The 15,725-nt window shown below is 42.9% G+C and overlaps 1 protein-coding gene across 6 annotated transcripts in view; it reads left to right on the top strand.

The window, feature by feature from the left end:
- The first annotated feature begins 296 nt into the window (after positions 1-296).
- Positions 297-15,725, top strand: part of LOC115235857 (serine/threonine-protein kinase tousled-like 2) — a 46,432-nt gene continuing 31,003 nt past the window's right edge. Inside the window, exons 1-3 of one of the 6 annotated variants that reach the window (XM_029807914.1) lie at positions 297-470; positions 4,006-4,379; positions 9,359-9,444. In XM_029807914.1, the coding sequence (XP_029663774.1) occupies positions 4,349-4,379; positions 9,359-9,444 (117 nt within the window). In that variant the 5' untranslated portion in view covers positions 297-470; positions 4,006-4,348. Of the gene's footprint in view, positions 1,689-1,858; positions 2,059-4,005; positions 4,380-9,358; positions 9,445-15,725 lie in introns of those variants that run through there. The other 5 variants (XM_029807912.1, XM_029807911.1, XM_029807910.1 and 2 more) reach the window with 5 other exon arrangements.

Raw genomic sequence — 15,725 nt, 5'->3', positions numbered from 1 at the left:
TAAAATGGAGAATTATATCTCTTCAAATCACTCATTTGTCGCTCTGTGCGGCGGCTGTGAAAGCACCCTTAATAAAATCTCGCTGCTGGACGCGGAGGGGAACGGGGGTGGCGGACGCGGGACGGTACGGTGTACGGTACGGCAGCTAGTAGGGAAACGAAAGCGAGAACCGGGGATGATCTCGCCGCGAGCCGTGACTGGTCGGCCGATGCGCCGCCGAATAAACATCGTAGCTCACCGATAATAGCCGAAGCGCCGTAAGGTGCCGCTCGGCTTGCGGGAGCGAGACAGAGGAGAGGAGGCCGCGCGGAGCGGAACGCCATGGTGTGTGACTGGCTACGTCACTGTTATCGTTGTCGCCTAAGGTTGCCGTTAAATTTCGCGTCGCGAGTGCAGCGGAAAAACATTGACGGAGAGCACGGCCGCGCGTTTCTCCTTCGCGCGGATTCGCAATTCAATCGCGATCCGAGGTGAGCGAGACAGAGAGAGAGAGAGAGATACACATATATATTTGTATAAAGCGAGAGAGACGCGTCGCCCCTTTTTTTAAAAGTCCCGTGTATCTCGGCGCGCGCGTGTCCGCCGCGGAACCACCGTCGCCGCACCGCAACCGCACCGTTCCGCGCCGCGCCGCGCGGTGCAGTGTGTACACGTACGAGGCCGCGTGCGCGCGCGCTCGCGTGTGTGTCGCGAGTGCCCCTCTGTGTGTTGCGCTCCTTCTGTGTACGTCGAGAGGAGAGTGCGTTACGGTTCCTACGAGGTGAGCTTTTTAGTACGAGTACTGTCGGGCGAGAGTGTGGCCGACGCGCGCGTACCGGCATCTTGCTTTCTCGCTCTAGTGTCATCGTTCTCGTGTTGTAGTCGTAGTCGTAGTCGTTGCCGTTACGGCCGTCCTGTCCCGTCGTCGTCGTCGTCGTCGTAGTAATCGTTCTCGTCTCTCGTTAGTGTCGCAGCTGACGACCGAGTGCATCGCGAACGCGGTGCGAGAGCCGCGGTCTACCCGGGTGGCTCGCGGTGTCTCTTGTCGCGAAAGAGTGCGCCATGCGAGAGAGGGATAAATCGGTGACTGGCGGGCGGCGGCCATCTTCCAGATGAGGTTTTTCTCCTTCTTTCTTCCGATAAACGGAGTGCGCTATGTCGTGAGAGAGAAGGCCAAAGGGAACGAGAGATCGTAAGAGACCGATTGATAGACGGAGAGGTGTAGTGAAAGAGAGAGAGCGAGAGAGAGAGAGAGAGAGAAGGAAGATAATTATATACGCGTCCATCATGCAACGAGAGATGCGGTGAACGGCGCGTGCTGTTCGGCGGAGTCGCGAAATTTCACGAGCGCGTGTCGCCGCTTCAATCAGTTTTCGCTCGTGAGGGCGAGCGGAAAAAACAGTCGCTCGTGTGCGCGACGAGACGAGAGGAACGTATTAGGAAGTGCGCGCTCGTTCGCGCCTGCGAGCGAGAGAGAGAGAGAGATCGGCAGAGGGACGGGGTGAAGCGAACCAGAGCGGAAGACGGAGAAAGAGACATACCGCGTGCGGGGGAAGAAAACGGAAGCGGTGCGGAGGTGAAACGAACACGGAGAGGCGATCCCCTATTACCGCGCGTTCGTTTGTTCGTAATCGCGTCGTTTTCGCGAGCGTGACAAGAAGGAGCGAGGAGGAAGGAAAGGAATAAAAAAGGAGAAAAAGAAAAAATAAGTGAGTCGCGTCGAGACATCGTCTGTTCCTACGATCTCGAGGAGTGCGTTGTCAGCGAATGAATCGATTACTCGTCGTGTGTAACCTCCAAGTCTCTGGCTGGACGTCGCGAGGAGACTGGGAGGCGGCCGGGAGGGTGGGAGGGAGGGGCTAGGAGGAGGAGGAGGACGACGAGGAGAGCCTCGGCGATCCGAGCCATCGCCTTGTCGTCGTCGCCTTCGCGTTTGTTGGCTCTCTCGCGCGTCTACTGAACCGAGTTTTTCGAGCGTGTTGCTACAAAAGTCGCGTGGATACACGCGAGCCAATCGCGGCCGATAATTCTCGGATCGGCGGCGACAGGGATCCCGGAATCGCAGGACGGTTTATATACGTACGTATCGCCGATTCGAGGATCGGATCGATCGGCGGATTAAACGGCCGGTTATGCCAACTGTGTGCGCTCGCTTGTCTCTCGATCAATTTTCTCTCTTTGACTAAAGCGGCACCTACGCGGTCGGTATTGTTGCGCTGTAATTTTGTCGACACCGATATCAGGGCCAATAAAAGGGCCAGAGGCGCGACGAACTGTAAGAAAATGAGAGATACGACGTTGTCAAATTTTCAGTAAGATACCGCGGGTTATTCCTTCGTTATACCTATCATCGGTTGTGTTAACAATTTCGAATATTCGATACATATATCTTCAACTATAGTATATTGAAATACAGATAGAGAGAAAATAGATTTCGATTATTACAAAGACGGAAAAATGCCATTTTTGAGTGTTTAAATTCTTATTTATTTATAAAACATCTCTATTTTATGTTTCTTTATTACTCCTTAATATACGATTTATAAATTAACTCGAATCGATTAAATAATCGTGTATTGCTATTCGTCGTGCAATTCGGGCTTAAATCCGTACAAGACCTCGAACTCCGACCGGCGCCTTTGGTTTATATCGGAGTATAACCTCATCTCGGCGACTCTCCTTAGGATTCACTCGGATAATCGCCAACTACTGACTAACAACAGAGTGTTGCGTTCCCTTCTGTACTTCTTCTTCTATTCTAACGAAACAAACGCACAAAGCTCGCGCTTTGGAGGAAAAGAGAAAAAATTGCAACGTCGGTAAACAAAGTATCAAAAGTATAACGTCGTATATTATTCAAAGCGCGGTTATTAGTGCGCAAACTTTTTGTTTTTAAATTTAATTGACAAGTATGCATTAAAAATGCATGTTTTTTTTTTATCTATCTTTATATATTATATTTTTCAAGGTTCGTATTTTGCGCTCGCATTCGGGAGACTGATTCCTGATTCATCATGCCGCCATTATGCGCGTTGCTGTACCCTGGTACACTTACACATCGTGGGGGCATTAGTTTTCCCATCTCGCGGCTTTCCTTCCGATATATTACGCCGGATGAGCAAAAGGAGAAATTATTCCCGAGAGAAATTGACGCGCGTGTATTTGAATCTACGTGGATAAAGATTCTCGAAGACGCGAAGCTGGCGTGTGCACCGATGCATGTTGATAATTTTCTCTCCCAGGTTTCATTGTGCCTTGTAATCGTGTATTCATGTATTCTCATACGTTGGTCGTTACTCGAATCGCGTCCATTGTAATGGATTCGAGTAAACAATGCTTACGTGACGTGATTAAATTTAAGATCGATTGATTTGTTTCGGCAGTCAATTCGCTCGTCAATTCACTTTTGACTTTTATGAGGTATAATATATTATATTATAAAAGACATTTATTTTTTCTCTCTTTAAACGAGACAAATCCACCGATATATTACGCCGGATGAGCAAAAGGAGAAATTATTCCCGAGAGAAATTGACGCGCGTGTATTTGAATCTACGTGGATAAAGATTCTCGAAGACGCGAAGCTGGCGTGTGCACCGATGCATGTTGATAATTTTCTCTCCCAGGTTTCATTGTGCCTTGTAATCGTGTATTCATGTATTCTCATACGTTGGTCGTTACTCGAATCGCGTCCATTGTAATGGATTCGAGTAAACAATGCTTACGTGACGTGATTAAATTTAAGATCGATTGATTTGTTTCGGCAGTCAATTCGCTCGTCAATTCACTTTTGACTTTTATGAGGTATAATATATTATATTATAAAAGACATTTATTTTTTCTCTCTTTAAACGAGACAAATCCAAAATGAATCCTAAGGAGGGACGTTAATCGATAACCGTTCGATGTAGGTTGCTCAAATTACATTAGCGATCGTACAAATTAATGAAACGGACATACGATTTAAAAAAGTAGGTTAAAACGCTCTCGACGGTTTTGTAGACGCGCGTGATCGTGTCATTACAGAGAAGATCCACGAGGCGCTCGCCGAGGAGGAGGACTCTCGAAGCCCCGGAAGTCGGGGAGTGCGAAAAATCCACGGATGCTCCCGCGGTGCTGCGGCCCACCCGGTACATCGCGATCGAGAGAGAGTGTGTAGTGTGAGATCAATAATGAGACAGGTGCTCTCATTGGTGTAAAGCGATGCGGCGGAGCTGAGAGTTTTGTCGGGCGGCACTCTAGGGCTCATGAAAAGTGTATCCGGTGTGCGTAACGTCGCCGTCAAGGACCACCGCGTCGCGAGACATTCGAGCGAGTTGGATCAGTGTGATTATAATGTAGTGCCAACTTTGCAGATGGATAAACAGGGATGACTGATAATTGCTGGAATTCTGGTGGTGGTAAGTATCACACGGATCGTATACATTATAAGAAAACTGAACCGAAACTTCAAAGTGTCCGCAGCTTTTTTGCAGACAAACTGTCTGAATTTTCAGACACACTTTTCTGAACTTTCAGAAAAATCACTCCGATAATCAAGACAGATTGTCTGAAATTTCTTTCATACACCCAGATCTGAAAATTTAGTCAAAAATGTGTCTGAATTTCCAGAAAATTTTTTGCAATGTAATTTATCACCCGCTCGATACTCATTGATTAATTTTTTTCCGCCGTCAAAATTAATGGAAGAAGAAAAAAATAACGTTGAGGGCTATTGATAGTCAACCCAAGCGATCGAAAGTGAGAGACGTCACGCTCGAATCGATATTCGCGGATCTTGGGAGTCTCGGGATACCCGGTATATGAAAATACGGATATTATTTACAATATATATACGATTAAAGTAACGTAAGAATAAATCAGGTGACACACGTCGGTCGACATTTATCTATTACGCTTATGAGATGTTAATGTTAAAACTTTGCAGCAAGATCTTATTTTCTACAGAGTAGAACATTGTACATATTCTGCTACTAACTTTTTATCCATCTTGTGCGTGAAAATGCGCGTAAAAAGCCATGAGAATATTTCTCGTTCGTATAAATACAAGGAAAGAAAACAGTTTTGAAATATTTTATTATTATGAAGGTTAAACGCGACACACGTACACAAGGCGTTTCTTACAAATAATTTTACATGGATCGTGAAAAAGATTATCTTTAAAGATATCTCGTTTTCTTATTTTAATCAGCTTTATATGTATGTTTCGTTCGCCCTAAAACATAGTTCAGTAGGTTTCGTACACGGATTATCCCGATCTTCATTCTGAGATATAATATTGAAGGTCTCAGTTGTGGCTCTCCTGTATTAGCTGTTACTGTATACATATAATAAATATTAATAGTTGTTACTGTATACATATAATAAATATTATAAGTTTGTTATAAGATTACAATATCCATGACACACAAACTCGATGAGTTTGTCACAAGTATGTCATTTTATCCTGTAGCGCAAAGTTCTGCAGGAGGAATTTCCTGCGGAATAAGAGCTCTACTAAATCTATAAATCTCACGGAAACTCTCTGAACTCTCTTTCCGATAATATTACGTTAAACAATTGATATGATTGATTAATGCTTTCGGTTTTATCGCGACGGAAAATAAAGTATCGATGCTGAAGAAGAAGGTGCTCAATATTACAGAAATGAAATACTTGGAGATTTTTATACAGGAGTTTGTAGGAAAACGGAAATTATTGCGCAACAAGTTTTATTTTTGCATTTCGCACATTGCGTAAAAACTGCATGCTCATTGATCGCGACATTTTTTTCGCGTTTTATCGCGACAGAAATACACGCGTTTGTAAATGTAACAGATTCTAATTAGTCATCTCCGTATAAATATTGCTAGTCACGGTAAAAACGACGATAAAGACGCGCTCCCTCCTGGCAACACGTAACATTCGATATCGCGTTTTAGCTTATAAGCAGGGATGGGATCAATATGTACTTAAAAATCCGAATCGAATTCAATAATCAAGTTTCCTGTTCTAGAATTCGATTAATATACTCGTAAGAAATAATCTTTCATATATTATACTTGCGAAGTAATCGAAGATCTAGAACAGTTATATTCGAATTTTAGAATGAATAGATTCGAAATGTAACTGTAAGTACTTTTTATCGTAAAGAATTGAATCTTTTATAAGTAGTACTCGCGAACTCTATGATTAAACCTATTTATAGTATTTGCTACGCATTTATATCTCCCATTCCACCTATGCTTACAACCAAACACACGCGTAAAAACTGCATGCTCATTGATCGCGACATTTTTTTCGCGTTTTATCGCGACAGAAATACACGCGTTTGTAAATGTAACAGATTCTAATTAGTCATCTCCGTATAAATATTGCTAGTCACGGTAAAAACGACGATAAAGACGCGCTCCCTCCTGGCAACACGTAACATTCGATATCGCGTTTTAGCTTATAAGCAGGGATGGGATCAATATGTACTTAAAAATCCGAATCGAATTCAATAATCAAGTTTCCTGTTCTAGAATTCGATTAATATACTCGTAAGAAATAATCTTTCATATATTATACTTGCGAAGTAATCGAAGATCTAGAACAGTTATATTCGAATTTTAGAATGAATAGATTCGAAATGTAACTGTAAGTACTTTTTATCGTAAAGAATTGAATCTTTTATAAGTAGTACTCGCGAACTCTATGATTAAACCTATTTATAGTATTTGCTACGCATTTATATCTCCCATTCCACCTATGCTTACAACCAAACACACACACACACACACACAAATACTAATAAAAGATTCGAACATACTTTATCCAAGTTCGAGTCTACTTGAAGTGCTTTTGTTTTTCGAAGTCTTCATAAAGGGTTCGAACCTATTTCCTCTTTAGGTACAAGTCTTCTTAAAAGTACTGCTTTTTTTTCTGAAATAATCGTAGAGAGTTCGAAAGCATGCAAACAAAATTCGAACTTACTTGTATTATAAGATACTTAATCCCATCGCTACTTATAAGTCCAATATACTGCACGAAATGTGGATGTTTTTCTCGATAGCAGCGTCTCGCTGACGGAGATCCAAGTATTCGATGACACACTTTTTCAGAAGCTGCCCAGATGCAGCAATGGATGCGCGCGCGTGCAATGTAATTCTCCGATATTGTTCGCGTATAGATCCCGCCCGCGAAATATCCTGGGCAACGCGCGTCTCACATTGTTGCTAGCGTGCCTCGCTTTCTCCGCGCCTTTTGTAGAACGAATGAAATTCCAGCTGTGCCCGTCGTGACACTTCTCCGACGTAACATCGGCGTCACGTAAGAGTTGGAAAACAAAAAACAAAAAAAATAAATAAAAAAGGAAAACGTCCCCGGTAATAAATCACGGATCAAAATCTTTGGATCGATTAAAAAGGGCTTTCGCGTACACAATGTCAAATTGACAGCGACAATAATGTCGCGATAAATTTTCTCGCGATGAGATCCAAGTATCTCCCTGTCTGAAGTATCGCGTCGTGCGCGTTACACGTTATGTCGTAAAAGTGCATTGTTTTGAGAGTTGCACAATTAAACTCGCGCCTCGACGAACCGCATCTATCTTCTTACGGCGAGTCCATTCGCTTCTATCCCAAGCACATTACGAATAAAATAGCCTTGCCCTCGTTTTACATGAAAATTGTAGCCAACGACGAGTTCAATGACTGCGCTACTACATTCGCGCGCGCGTTCACCCGCTCGGATTTATTAAGCAGCTCGTTGCGTCGTTTTTGCGCGATCCCCGAGTTTGACTTTAATTCGTCATTTACCGCGAGGACGACGAATTTTCTCGTCTCACTTTCTCAATTTGTCCGAGCGCGAATACTACCGCGGATCCCATCCGCAGAAACGGAAAGATCGATAAACATCGGTATATAAAAGAACGTCGGTAACGCGCAACGGCCGGTCACGCGTCGTGAACGTGTATAATGTCTTTAACGGATTGCAGTGATTCTCGAAAGTAACGGCGGAGCAGAACGACTCATTCGTTCGTGTTCGCGTTGATAACAGAACGAACGGAGGAATCTGGTAAAAACGAGACTGATGAAAATTTGTAGACGCAGTTTTTTTTTTTTTTTTTTTTTTTTTTCTCTCTTCCACATCGCATCTCGTGATATATGCACAACTAACTACTTTCTAGAGTTTCAAGAATTTTATTATTTGTTGCTAAAAGTTCTAGTCGTAAATAATAAATTTTTGACTGGGCCAAGCTTGAGCAGATTTTCAAGTCGACAATTATCTTTCCGAGAATCTATGTGCTCCGAAAAAAAAGTTATATAAAGAGTTTATTAAGCTCTTTAAGGAGAAATTTCTTTTCAGATAGTTTTATTTATAACGCAAATAAAGGAAAAGAATATCCGCGGCATGAATCTATATACTTTATTTTAAGCACGAATTATATATCGCTCACGCGCGTCTATTTAACTATTTTTACGAGACGGACTCCAGATCGGACAATGGTGCATAGTTTATTCGCGGAGAGGACCGGCGCAAGTTAAATTCAATCCGTTTGATCGAAATAGATAATGCCCAGCATAACGTGGCCCCGCAACGCTAATTATAGCACTCGGATTGTGCCGTTTACGAGCCGTGGGATGTCCAGTTTATTGCGCGCGCTGTAATCATCGGTGAGCTTTATACCAATGTCGCGGTAGTCGGGGATGCCAGCGATATTGCGCGTCGAAACGCGGATAATTATGGTTCCAAAGGTGACGGAAGATAATTCCCTGTCCGCGGATTTCCCGTAGCATTTAGAAGGATTCGAATCGCGATACCGAACATTGAACGGATTAATATCGCTCTCTCCGCATTTTATCCCCTTGTTCGGATACGCAACAGAGATAATCTTCTTTCGTAATATAATCCGAAGAGAGAAAACACGACCGTGATTAAGGCATTCCTCTCCCAGAGATTCTCGCCAAATAATTTTCTTTTTTTCTTCTCCGATCTCGTGTGCGCCCGCGGAGATGATAATAGCGAAAATCGATTGGAAACGCAACGAGCGCGATATCTTTCTGCGATTGCAGAGCGTATATAATAGTGCCACCCGATATTTAATATCGGCCATCAAGCGTACTGGGGGAAAGCTTTCGCGATATTCCAGTCTCTGCTTCCATTTTTTTTCGCGCAACTAACTCTGGCTTAATCTCTTTCTCGATTTCCTCTCTCGTCCTTTATGCATATCTTCGCATTCCTCTTTATTCTAATATCGCATTGATTTCAAATCAATCAGGATCTCGTACACATAATCCGCATGCGATATAGACACTCGTAGATCTTGGATATCATTCTCCAATTCTTATCGGTAGATTTTCCACCGACGCCACGGGCAAAAGGTCGGAGTGTAATTCGCTGTGACTTGTTGTTCCAGGCGCTGGCGTCAAGATGGAGCACTTTCAGGCCACCCTGGACCCAAGGAAGCAGGAGTTATTGGAGGCCCGCTTTCTCGGAGCGAGGGTGAGCTGTCTATAGCGCGCACGCGTTCCTTCTCTCTCTTCTATTCTTTTATCCCCCCCGGACAAAAATATTTTTTTTTTTTTTTCTATCATCGTCGTCGTCGACGTGGTTTCAAATGCAAAAAGATTCGATATTACAAAATAGCGATGTTCGCGAGAAGTCGATAAAACATTTTTTTCCATCTTGCTTACTTTACGAGATATTTGCGTGCGTTGATTAAAATGACTCACCCTGTATATATCCACACACTGATAAATAGTATATAATCACTAATGCAGTATTTACACAAAAGATTTTTGTGCGAAACGAGCATCTCGAGAAAAACGCAATATGCAAAATAAGCGCGAAAAAATTGCAAGATATGTAAATGCGAGCGATTATGTAATACGGACTGCTTGATCATTCGTGCCTTTTATTTGATTAATTTTCTAGACCAATCTGGATATTTGAAGAGCTCGAAAAAGAATCGATTGGTCTTTGTGAATTCGGTAACACATCACGCGTGAAAGGCTATTGTTCCGGCGCAAATCGCTATTACTGATTATCGTTGTAACGTGTGTTCGATCATTATAAGGCCTTAATATTGTTTCGCCTATTTTGATCGTTGACATTGTTTTTTTTTACGCGTCGCGAATTTTCTACCATCAACGGTTTCCCTTAAATTGCACGTTTTTTTTTCAGTTTTGATAGTTTTTTTACAATGATTATCACTTAGGTCATTTGGTCATTTTGAGTAGTTTCCTACATTTTCGTGTAGGAAACTGTATGATACGCATGAAAACGTAGGAAACGTATTATACATGTTCTAAAGTCCGTGTCACACGCATTGCGGACTCCAATCGGATTTGGAGTACGGACTGCGAATCGTCATTTATCCAATCAGAGCGAAGTAGCCAAGGATCTGATTGGATGATTGACGATTCGCAGTCCGTAATCCAAATCCGATCCGCGTCCGCAATGCGTAGTGTGACACGGGCTTAAGGCTCGATTCGGTTGTCCAGAGCAACGCGATTGGTCGAAATCTTATAGTTATGGAAAAGCGTGTGTGACAGGCTTAATTCGTTGACGCGTCCTGTGCGTGCAAAAGGGAATTATACTGTGATTCCTTAACCTATTTTCGGCACTGTGACGTATGATTTTTTTGCAATAACTACAATATGCAAAAAGTCTTTGGCCTTCATAATATTTTTCAAAATTTCCTTTCTCCCAAAATTTGTGATATGGTCTACCTCCACGACTCATATTTTCGAAATTTATTTTTAGTTTTTCCAAATCGCGTGATCTATGGTTACGTTCAGGAAACAACCGTTGAACATTGTCTTGTTAATCGACGTTGATTTGTTGGTTTTAGGAGTAAGAACCAATCACATTCGAACATCATACGTATAATACATGGTTGAACTCATGACGTATTATACTATGTATAATACTATGTATAATACATGGAGGAAACCCGGTATAATACATCGAGTATAATACGAATACTACCCAACCTTGATTATCACCGAATGCTCTATTTTGCGATGCGAATAGTTTCTGTCGCGTCATTTTTTCATCGGCATTTTTTCATCGGAAGCTTCTTGCGATTTTAAACAGATGATGTTACATGATGACGGATCGTTCGTCAAGCTACATTCGTTTAGTAGGATTATCATTCATTCTATTGACGTACTCTCTATCGTCTTATCGACTTGGAACTCGGTTGAAACGAGTAATTAGCTGACGCACGTGATCGTGCAGTAGTTGCCGCACATTGGAGCTTTAGATTTTGTCCGCAAATTTTCTACTTTATCGTTTTATCGCGCGCTCACGGGGCCGGCAACGTATCGACTCTTATCTTGATGCTTATGATGAAAACGCGGCGTTTAAATTGTCACGCACGTTGTAGCAACGTGATTGCTCTTGTCTTTTTCCTCTTTTTCTCTCTCTTTAAAGAGGAATACAATGACATCGTAAGACGTTTTCACTGTTCATGAACAAAAATATGCGGCAAAAGAATATTCATTCGCTTTAAAACGGACTGGTGTTGTTACATATTACCTTTCATCCACTCTTAAAAAAGACATGTTAAGTCGATACTCGCAAGTATTGTTGCTTGTTCTCTGCTGATTGGTTATCTCTATTATCGCTGCGCGGTACATTACTTAATATCAATAAAAGCTTGTCATGGTTGAGCAATGGGCATTTGACAGTTCAAATATTAAATGTGTGCAGTTTTAATTTAATTAATTCTGAAAAAAATGGAAAATTAAAGTTAATATGTAATTATACACACATGCATACAAAATAAATGGCCCGCTTTTACAGTGTTCTAATAATGATTAAAAATAACATTCCTCGATAAATTCCCTAAAAAAAAAAGTGTATGGATACAATATAATAAAGTTTGCAACTCTCGTAGATTCGAAAGCAATGTAAATATGAATTGATAAGATCGATACGAGTCAAAACGCACACGCCGACATTGATAAACAATTCTTTTATCCAAACAATTGTACTTTCGGAACATTTTGATCATTTATTTTGATTATCATCAGCCGTGTATACAATTACTCTTTTATATTTAATTATTTAATTACACAATTTTACAAAGTAATTATGCATAATGTCCAAAAATGAATGATTGAAACGTCCAAAAGTCTAATTGTTCGAATAAAAGAATTTTATATCGATATCGATGTTTTGGCTCATATTGATTTTTCTTACATTGGTACGATATTTACATTAATAACGATATTGCGCATTATTATTCTACACAACATATGTGCTGACATTATGTTAAATTTAATAAACATCGCTATAGTCGAAACTAATATATAATAATACAATCTTTGCGCGCGAGGTATCGATCAAATCACACATTAGTTCTTTTCTCTCGGAGAGACGACTCATTTGTATACACGTCGATTCTATTTTCGGCAAATTACGACATCATGATATATAGAGTGTCCCAAATGTACAAGCTGTAATACAGACGGAGAGAGGGAATTCGTCTCATATACAATAATCGTAATCTTGTATTGATTTAACACGGTAGAATTAAAGGAAACCGTTTCGAGCGTGTAGGGCTCTCGCTCGTTCGAAATTACTTCTCCTTCGAAACTGCTTGGAAAAATATCCTGCAGGGGGGATATATTACGTGCTCGATGTAGAAACTTGCTCCGCGAATAATGTAATATTTACAACGATCCGCCTATATCGATCGCGCTTGCATTTATTCAGACGTTAAGTATTCGCGTCTCACGATGACGTAACGTCGACAAAGAATATCGACGAGTGAATATCATTATCTGTGTACATTCTAGCGGTATTATTAAATACACGGTAGTACACCCGTTTTGTCCCGTGCATCTCCATATTTGGAATGTCAGTCACAATTGCGATTGGCTCTTATACATATTTCGGATTTCTAAATTAGATATCACCACAGGAGCGGAGGATTTCAATAATACTTAGTGTCCCAAAAATGGAGAATCATGTGGGATCGATAAATGCGTAAACAACTACTTTAGCAGAATAATACACATATAGTTATAGCGAAGCGTTCGCGCGTAGACGGGTCGCGTCTATATTATCGGGTCTCTAAATGCGCGTGAAACGTAGAAGAAGAATCTCGGACTCGTCGAACAAGGGCAAGAGAAGTAAAAGAGCGGATAGGTCCGCCGCGCGCGCGCGCGACACCCCGTATACATCCGATCAGCGACGTTGCCGGGTCACTCGCACGTAAGATCCGCGCGCCTAGTGGATAACGCATGCATCCGTCACAACCGCGTCGTCGTGTCATCCGTTCCGGCTCGTCCTCCGAGCCGCCGCCGCCGCTGCCGTCGAGAGCTGCTCGTCGTTATTATCGTTACATCGCATCCGAAGCGGCACGGCCGACACGAAAAGGTGTGGCCAATCGCGGCGCACCGTGCAATCGGCCCGCGTGCTATCGGAAGCACAGCGGCTGGGGTCGAGAGCGACGACGACGTCACGTGGCGCTCTCACTTAGAGCACGGCAGTCAAGTGCGCGAGTCCGACGCGCTCTCGCGCGCCGTGAGAGGGGGAAGGGAAGGGGGGAGGAAGAGGGCGCGCTTAAGGGTGCTCTCACATGGTTGACGACGTCACGGCCGATATTCTCTTTCCCTTTGTCTCTCGTTTTATCAGTATCGTCGTATTACCGATCGTATTTACAGTGTTATTATCGCGTTCGTTCCTTTTTCGGCCGCGCTTTGTACATGACAAAGATTCTGCCTGCTGATTTTCCTCTTTTTTTGATCTTGATTTTATTCATGACGCTAAATTTTATCCAAGGAACATGAAAGCAACTTAAGGGAGCTCTCATATGGTTGATGATATCATGGCCGATTCTCTCTCTCTTGTTTTGTATTATCAGCATCATTGTATTATCAACCGTATTTACAGTGTTATGATCGCGTTTGTTCCTTTTTCGGCCGCGCTTTGTATAAGACAAAGATTCTCCCCGCGATTGATTTTTCCTCCTTTTTCATCCTGATTTTATTTATGACGCCAAGTTTTATCCAAGAAACGTGAAAGCCGCTTAATAAAACTCCTGTAAAGTGGCTACACCTATGACGTATCTGGATTTCCAGTCGAAGCGCTATTTCTCAGGTATATAGATATCGTCCGCAACTTGTCCAGAATCACCATCGACTTTCTCGCATCGGAATAACCGAACATTATTTTGACGATAATACTAACGTAACAAGCCAGATTTACAAGATGTAATTGCTGTATCATTTCATCGCTACTTTCCGTTTCTCGTCGGCAGTGTTGAAACAGCGGAGGATCCGTTTCGTTCCCGTGTGTGCATCTCTTTGTTCACGGCCGGTGTTGTCCTTTTTCGTCCTCACGGCCGAAGGACATGAAATGTGCGTGCGCGCATAAACGCAGTTTCATCTACCTACACCCACGCGACTGCGCGATGATGCAGCGTGCACCGGCGTGCGACCGAAACTCGGCGGAGCTTCTTGCATCGCGGTAGGAATGTCACGGTTTCTTGCGTCGTGGCAAAAATCGAGACTTGTTCCCGTTCTCGTGCTCTCAACGGGAATGCGCGCGTCTCGAGATTATCTCAAAGCCATATTAATCGCGGAGATATTCTCTTTGTTAACTCGCAGTTGGAAATTAATCGAACGGTCGCGTTGCCTTTTTATCGACAGATCAGCCGAAAGGCCGAAATCTATTAATCGAAAATTTAATTTTATCCTTGCCTCTCGTACTTTGTATATCGACCGTAACAGTCTCCTATACGCGGAAAGGGGAAAAGAAATCACGCATCGGTCGCTCGCTGCTCGGCCGCCGTCCAACGGCAAAGATTTATACCTGTCCTGCGTTCGAAGTGAGAGACCTAAGTCGTTGTCCCTCCTCTAATACCGCTTGTCTACTAACCGTTTATACAACGCAGTCTCCCCTATTTGTAGAGACCCTAGAGGCCGCAAAGGTTTGTGGCTATTTATATAATGTCGAATCAAGCCTTTATAGCATCTTCGTTATACGATTGTCTCATCGCGGGATTCGTAATCGCGTTCGCGACAGTTCGCAGATCGTTCGCAAGCTGATTGAAATATGACCGAGTCTTTCAAAGATGTTTGGACAGGTCCGATACAGTCCGAGTCTTAAAACGCGAACGTTTGTTCGAATTTGTTAATATATTTTAGAAATGGTTGTTGCAACTTTGTATTATTAATTCGATCGTAGTCTCGAAATGAATTGTATTTGCCATATTCGTTCTTTCCGATTATTTTCACTTGTCGAGTATCTCGTCCATTTGTCCGTCGAACTACATCGAATCTTCGTTCATACGTCGCGTCTCGTTCCGGGACACCCGATGTATACGTGCGAGCATGAAAGGAATCCGTAGGTACCCGACATTTTGCAGTACTGTTCGTACCGGCGTGACGACGGCATAGGTAGTTTCCAAGCGCGAGCATCATCCCTTCGTTTCCCTTCCACTTGGCCCAATATTCTCATCCTTATCTAACTCATCCCTCCCGTTCCCCCTCTCTTCCCTTCTGTTGCCCCTCTGCCTTCCTCGCCACATCCGCACACATCCGTAGCGTCTCTTGCAACCCCACCCCTATTAGTTATTTTCTCGACGAGTCTCTCGCTCTTCTCTCTTCTATTCCTCCCCCCTTCTCCCCGCATACTCTCTCATTCTTCTCCCTCCTCCCCCTCCTCTCTTTCTCTCTCTCTCGGAGTCACCTCTGTTGGTCTCTACATCCTTCGAGGATCGATCGAGAGGAGCCCAGCACTCTGTATATATGTATATATATATATAT

The sequence above is a fragment of the Formica exsecta genome, unplaced genomic scaffold (genome assembly GCF_003651465.1).
Source record: "Formica exsecta isolate Colony F162 unplaced genomic scaffold, ASM365146v1 scaffold236, whole genome shotgun sequence".
In the NCBI taxonomy this organism is placed as follows: Eukaryota; Metazoa; Arthropoda; class Insecta; order Hymenoptera; family Formicidae; genus Formica; species Formica exsecta.
This window is presented reverse-complemented; position numbering and strand designations above follow the sequence as displayed.